Source organism: the organism of the source record quoted next, unplaced genomic scaffold, assembly GCF_019419815.1.
Source record: "Pyrus x bretschneideri cultivar Hongxiangsu unplaced genomic scaffold, Pyrus_bretschneideri_v1 Contig410, whole genome shotgun sequence".
In the NCBI taxonomy this organism is placed as follows: Eukaryota; Viridiplantae; Streptophyta; class Magnoliopsida; order Rosales; family Rosaceae; genus Pyrus; species Pyrus x bretschneideri.
The window spans coordinates 1-7,526 of record NW_025999736.1 but is presented as its reverse complement, the minus strand read 5'-3'; the positions used below and the strand labels follow the sequence as shown (position 1 = coordinate 7,526).

General features: G+C 35.2%; 2 protein-coding genes across 2 annotated transcripts; both read right to left on the bottom strand.

Moving 5' to 3' along the window:
- Window positions 1-3,910: 3,910 nt before the first annotated feature.
- Window positions 3,911-4,940, bottom strand: LOC125469317 (spermatogenesis-associated protein 20-like). Its single transcript, XM_048566528.1, has 3 exons — window positions 4,591-4,940; window positions 4,426-4,498; window positions 3,911-4,312 (listed from the first exon to the last, which is right to left on the bottom strand). The coding sequence occupies exons 1-3, from the start codon at window positions 4,846-4,848 to the stop codon at window positions 4,230-4,232; spliced, it is 414 nt and encodes a 137-aa protein (XP_048422485.1). The 5' UTR covers window positions 4,849-4,940; the 3' UTR covers window positions 3,911-4,229.
- Window positions 4,941-6,430: 1,490 nt separating this feature from the next.
- LOC125469319 (peptide chain release factor APG3, chloroplastic-like) lies at window positions 6,431-7,508 on the bottom strand. Its single transcript, XM_048566529.1, has 3 exons — window positions 7,347-7,508; window positions 7,054-7,137; window positions 6,431-6,918 (listed from the first exon to the last, which is right to left on the bottom strand). The coding sequence occupies exons 1-3, from the start codon at window positions 7,461-7,463 to the stop codon at window positions 6,847-6,849; spliced, it is 273 nt and encodes a 90-aa protein (XP_048422486.1). The 5' UTR covers window positions 7,464-7,508; the 3' UTR covers window positions 6,431-6,846.
- Between the last annotated feature and the right edge of the window lie 18 nt (window positions 7,509-7,526).

Below are 7,526 nucleotides of genomic sequence, written 5' to 3'. Positions count from 1 at the left end.
AGGTAAAGAAAACCCTGTTCAAATTTATTATTATCAAACAATATTTCAGTTTTTTTTTTTTAATGAACAAAATTTGAAAAATGAACATTCAAACGTTTATTTAGTTTTATTTTATTTTTACAAACGATATTATCTACACTAAGATAATGAGAAAGTGAACTAAGCCTCATAATAGAATAGTAATGATCTGGTTCAAATTCGCCTTCGGCGAGAATTGAAATATAAGACCTCTCAATAGGTTATCAACCTAAATATGCACTTTTGATGTGCACTAAGCTAATGTCTAGTTCACATTGGAAAAACCCAAAATCAACAGAACACGTCGGCTACTCGATATACATTATTTTTACACAGCATACCTTTTTGACAAAAAACATGGGTGTTACACTCACGGTTTTTTGTCAGTTTTTACAAATTCGTACATGCATCGTTGTTCAAACTATTTATTTTCACCTTCGCCTCACCGTTAAATTTGAAAATTAAAGTAATACTTTATGTTAACATTCTTGAGGGTGGGACCTTATTTTAACAATGTTTTGAGCCTCACAACTATATTTTTCACCTTCACCTCACCATGAAGTTTGAAGATTATAATAATACTTTTTGTTATATTCTTGATGGTGGAACGCCATTTTAACAATGTTTTGGGCCTCCCTACTATATTTTTCACTTAAGTTTTTAATTTTCGACTTAAATAGTTTACTAAATATACATTTGTTACTCAATAAATCGTAAACTTGCTTCCAAATAAATAAATGAAATAGAAAAGGATACGATCAGTACTTATATACCGATTGTCCACACTAACTGTCGCTAACGTGTTAGCAACAGTGCCCACAGATAATCGCTAGCTTCATACTGAACCCCTCTTTTCAATTTTTTCTTTTTTAATTTTTATTTTTTATTTTTTGCTTATGTTTGTTTTAGTTCTCTTACCATAACAAGAAACTATCAAACTCGTATTCTTCAAAATATATTTTTTCATGCAAAATGACGCCCCCTCTTGCCATGCATTGCAAGGTAAAGAAAACCCTGTTCAAATTTATTATTATCAAACAATATTTCAGTTTTTTTTTTTTAATGAACAAAATTTGAAAAATGAACATTCAAACGTTTATTTAGTTTTATTTTATTTTTACAAACGATATTATCTACACTAAGATAATGAGAAAGTGAACTAAGCCTCATAATAGAATAGTAATGATCTGGTTCAAATTCGCCTTCGGCGAGAATTGAAATATAAGACCTCTCAATAGGTTATCAACCTAAATATGCACTTTTGATGTGCACTAAGCTAATGTCTAGTTCACATTGGAAAAACCCAAAATCAACAGAACACGTCGGCTACTCGATATACATTATTTTTACACAGCATACCTTTTTGACAAAAAACATGGGTGTTACACTCACGGTTTTTTGTCAGTTTTTACAAATTCGTACATGAATCGTTGTTCAAACTATTTATTTTCACCTTCGCCTCACCGTTAAATTTGAAAATTAAAGTAATACTTTCTGTTAACATTCTTGAGGGTGGGACCTTATTTTAACAATGTTTTGAGCCTCACAACTATATTTTTCACCTTCACCTCACCATGAAGTTTGAAGATTATAATAATACTTTTTGTTATATTCTTGAGGGTCGAACGCCATTTTAACAATGTTTTGGGCCTCCCTACTATATTTTTCACTTACGTTTTTAATTTTCGACTTAAATAGTTTACTAAATATACATTTGTTACTCAATAAATCGTAAACTTGCTTCCAAATAAATAAATGAAATAGAAAAGGATACGATCAGTACTTATATACCGATTGTCCACACTAACTGTCGCTGGCGTGTTAGCAACAGTGCCCAAGGATAATCGCTAGCTCTATACCGAACCCCTCTTTTCAATTTTTTCTTTTTTAATTTTTAATTTTTATTTTTTGCTTATGTTTGTTTTAGTTCTCTTACCATAACATGAAACTATCAAACTCGTATTCTTCAAAATATATTTTTTCATGCAAAATGACGCCCCCTCTTGCCATGCATTGCAAGGTAAAGAAAACCCTTTTCAAATTTATTATTATCAAACAATATTTCAGTTTTTTTTTTTTAATGTACAAAATTTGAAAAATGAACATTCAAACGTTTATTTAGTTTTATTTTATTTTTACAAACGATATTATCTACACTAAGATAATGAGAAAGTGAACTAAGCCTCATAATAGAATAGTAATGATCTGGTTCAAATTCGCCTTCGGCGAGAATTGAAATATAAGACCTCTCAATAGGTTATCAACCTAAATATGCACTTTTGATGTGCACTAAGCTAATGTCTAGTTCACATTGGAAAAACCCAAAATCAACAGAACACGTCGGCTTCTCGATATACATTATTTTTACACAGCATACCTTTTTGACAAAAAACATGGGTGTTACACTCACGGTTTTTTGTCAGTTTTTACAAATTCGTACATGAATCGTTGTTCAAACTATTTATTTTCACCTTCGCCTCACCGTTAAGTTTGAAAATTAAAGTAATACTTTCTGTTAACATTCTTGAGGGTGGGACCTTATTTTAACAATGTTTTGAGCCTCACAACTATATTTTTCACCTTCACCTCACCATGAAGTTTGAAGATTATAGTAATACTTTTTGTTATATTCTTGAGGGTGGAACGCCATTTTAACAATGTTTTGGGCCTCCCTACTATATTTTTCACTTATGTTTTTAATTTTCGACTTAAATAGTTTACTAAATATACATTTGTTACTCAATAAATCGTAAACTTGCTTCCAAATAAATAAATGAAAGAGAAAAGGATACGATCAGTACTTATGTACCGATTGTACACACTAACTGTTGCTAGCGTTGTAGCAACAGTTCCCATAGATAATCGCTAGCTTTATACCGAACCGCTCTTTTCAATTTTTTCTTTTTCATTTTTAATTTTTAATTTTTTGCTTATGTTTGTTTTAGTTCTCTTACCATAACAAGAAACTATCAAACTCGTATTCTTCAAAATATATTTTTTCATGCAAAATGACGCCCCCTCTTGCCATGCATTGCAAGGTAAAGAAAACCCTTTTCAAATTTATTATTATCAAACAATATTTCAGTTTTTTTTTTTTAATGAACAAAATTTGAAAAATGAACATTCAAACGTTTATTTAGTTTTATTTTATTTTTACAAACGATATTATCTACACTAAGATAATGAGAAAGTGAACTAGGCCTCATAATAGAATAGTAATGATCTGGTTCAAATCGCCTTCGGCGAGAATTGAAATATAAGACCTCTCAATAGGTTATCAACCTAAATATGCACTAAGCTAATGTCTAGTTCACATTGGAAAAACCCAAAATCAACAGAACACGTCGGCTACTCGATATACATTATTTTTACACAGCATACCTTTTTGACAAAAAACATGGGTGTTACACTCACGGTTTTTTGTCAGTTTTTACAAATTCGTACATGAATCGTTGTTCAAACTATTTATTTTCACCTTCGTCTCACCGTTAAGTTTGAGAATTAAAGTAATACTTTCTGTTAACATTCTTGAGGGTGGGACCTTATTTTAACAATGTTTTGAGCCTCACAACTATATTTTTCACCTTCACCTCACCATGAAGTTTGAAGATTATAGTAATACTTTTTGTTATATTCTTGAGGGTGGAACGCCATTTTAACAATGTTTTGGGCCTCCCTACTATATTTTTCACTTATGTTTTTAATTTTCGACTTAAATAGTTTACTAAATATACATTTGTTACTCAATAAATCGTAAACTTGCTTCCAAATAAATAAATGAAATAGAAAAGGATACGATCAGTACTTATATACCGATTGTCCACACTAACTGTCGCTAGCGTGGTAGCAACAGTGCCCAAATATAATCGCTAGCTTTATACCGAATCCCTCTTTTCAATTTTTTCTTTTTTATTTTTCATTTTTAATTTTTTGCTTATGTTTGTTTTAGTTCTCTTACCATAACAAGAAACTATCAAACTCGTATTCTTCAAAATATATTTTTTCATGCAAAATGACGCCCCCTCTTGCCATGCATTGCAAGGCAAAGAAAACCCTGTTCAAATTTTTTTCCCGAAACTTAATGTAACTAACCAATTCGGAAATGAGGGAACAAACCAATCATTCAGCAATTTCACAACGTCTTCATCCTCGAAAGAGTCAACCTCCATAACGATAACATGACACCTTATTGACAGTCCCACACAAACTAATTAGTCCTCATTCACTAGAATATTAAAATCAAACTTCCCAAAAATCGAACAAGAAATCTCACCAATGACACCGCTGTATCCGACTTTTGCATACAAAACCAACGCAGTTGCAACGATCAAATGAATCACATATCAGCTGACTGCCAAATTCCGACACTCGCAAAGAGAAAACAAAACAGGGGTAGAGTAAAGTTACTTGATAAGAAGACGGGAACGTCCCTCTTTCGAGCTTCGGCGAAAGCTTCTTCTCCCCACGGATACCAATCCACCTGGTAAAACGCAGTCGAGTTTCAATCTTTCAGCTTGCAGAGCAATCCAAACAACAAAGAACAGAGAACCCAGTTCGGAAATTCAAACTTACCGGGTTGTGGGCGTGTTGCAGAAGGTAGGGGCTGTGCTCGGCGGCGAGGCGATTGGAGTGCTTGTGAGACGGGGCGGCTGGGTTGCTCGAAGTGTGCTCGGCCATGGCGAGGGGCTTGGAGGCTGAGATGGGTCGGCGGAGAATCAGTGAGGAAAGTGGCGGGAGATTGGGGCGGTGGTGATGGAGGACAGGAGAGCTGTTTGGTTGGATGAGAGAGCAAGCGGAGAGAGAGAAGAAGAGTGCAGAAGTTGGTGCCATGCGTAGAGAGGGGGTGAAGAGGCAGAAGCAGCCATGTGGAGCTTGGGCTTGTTTGAAGGCTGGAGGTTGAGTGTTTGTATTTTTAAAAGACAGCTGTTAATCCCACCCCCAATCCTATTTCCCCACCCCTTTATTAATTTATTTTTAATGACATGTTTACCCCTATGTCAAATGACGTAAATACATAAATAATCTAGAACCCTTCTCTCTCCCTCCCTCTTTCAGACCACTCGTAGTCCAGCTTCACTCTCTCGAACTTGCATCCCACGAATCTTCTTATCCATAATTCTAACCAGTTTCTTCTCTTTGTTTTTGCAAAACCCAAAAAGACCCAATTTCTTTGAATTTCATTTTGTTGTTAGCTGCTACTTTGGTATAATTGAAAGAAAAGAAAAAGTGAAAAATTGAAAATTTAGAAGAAAAACGAAGAGCCCATCAACCAACTCCCCACATCCATGAGCTACCCACCCCATCCAATTTGACAGCAGCCATCCTCCACCAGCTTGACCCTTCAACCTAATCTTTTCCCTCCTCCATCTCAATCGAACTCACAAATAATAAAACTCAACTTCAACCCTGCATGTTGTGGTGGATGTCGCTCATCCTCCTCCTCCTAGTCAAAAGGACCACATCAAGGCCTTTCCCTCCAAATTTCCAGAGAGAAAAAATTGTTTCTGGTGGGAAAGAGGTCGTTGTTGAATTGAGTTGGATGAGGTTGTTGTCGAATTGAGTTGGATGATGTTAATTGTATCTAGGATATTTTAGGAATAAAAGTGGGTGGAGAAAGAGTATTTAAATATTTTTAACTTTCTACGGTGGGTGAAATTATAAGGTGGGTAGGAAAATAGGACAATGGGGTGGGTCTAGTAACACTCTTATAAAATGACTGAAGTGTTTTCAGGAAAGGAAAGGGTTGGATCCCTTTCCACTTAATCCATCAAGTTCGGGATCCGGACCGTTGAAATTTGATCAAATAGTTACATTTATTATAACTTTTAAAGGGCCCCCTGTTTGTAGTCGTTGAATCAAATTTCAACTGTCCGGATCACATACTTGGTGGATTAGGTGGACAGGGATTCAGAGAGGATCCCTTTCCTTCAGTAGAAGTGTGTTTGGGTTTTGATTTGAAGTGCATTTTGCATCAGCACTTTTTCAGAGTTCACTTGTATTAGGATTGTTTCAAAAGCCTCGTTTGAAAGTGTTTTTAAAATGACTGAAAGCGAGTTTGATGAAATTATTTTGGAACCAATCCTTAGTAAAAATGCAAGTAAATCCTAAAAAGACATTTTAAAGTGCTTCCTGCAAGAAACACCAATTATATGCTTCTTGCATGACACACTTTTAAATGCTTTTTAGAATCCAAAATATTTTTACTAAAAACGCTTTTAATTATTTTAAAAACACTCACAAATAAGCCCGTTTTAAAACTACTTTCAAACACACTGTTCAATTGCTTTTTGGACTAATACAATTGGACATGACTATGTGCACGCTTATTTGCAATTGAGTTCGATAGAGCAATTTGCCCACCTATTTGCACCTAAATTTGATAGGGTCGTGTGTCCACTTAGTGACGCTTGAGTTCGATAAAGCAGTGTGCCCATTTATTTGCACCCGAATTCAATAGGACAATGTTTCCACCTACTTGTATTTGAGTTCGCTAAGGTAGTGTGCATGCCTCTTTGCACCCGAGTTCGATAAAGCAGTTTCCCACGTACTTGCATCCGAGTTCAGAAGGACAATGTACCCACCTATTCGCTACACGATTCTCTTATCTTTACATAAATAAAATGGAGTACAAAAATTACATAACTCAGCTATTTAACCTGTCAACAACAAATTCAACGAAAATTTCATGTGCCTGTGATTGCGTCTCGACATACAACATACGAAAAGATTGCCCCTTTTTTGAACCATTTTTTTCCAGCAAAGGCTTCCTTACTATCTGATCCGACTCTGTAAATCTTCGAACAAGATTGCCGCAAAACAAGCTAGAAATTAGCCAGCGGGCGCTCCTACAGATTCAGCGAGTTCTTCCAGAAGTTCTTGCTGTTCTAAGGAAACACAAGCCTGCAAGAAGGGTAGGAATATCAGTTGCACCGCAATCGTATTGGTGAATCCTTTTTAACAAATACTGTATAACCATAATATTTATTAAGAGAAAGGGAGGACATGTTTTTAAAGAGCTTGACTGTGGAAAAATACCTGAATTGCGTTATCTATATCGCCACCAAGAAAAGAGGTGAGCTCATAATTTGTCTTTAACCGATGGTCGGTCACTCTATTGTCCTGATATTCAATAAACAAAAGAAGTGAACTTCCCGAAACATAACCAATCTTATGCAAGAAATCTCACAGACAAAATTGTTGAACACAAGTCTCGCGTTGGTTACTGGTTTGCAGAAGTTATTTTAGCTTTATAGACCTATCGGGACCTCTGCACCTAATAGCTATAGCTTTTGAATTGGATAGTTCAGTAAATCACTCGTTAACAATACCTTAAAGTTGTATGTCCGAATCTTTTCTGCACGAGAACCAGTACCAACCTGCATTTTCAGAATACAAACATCACATGGTTTAGTCCTGTGCCTAAAACCACAATCTAGCGCTCCCATTGCATACCCTAATATCAAAGAACAGCATATATGTGATGGCAAAGGTTTACAACAGAGATGTTG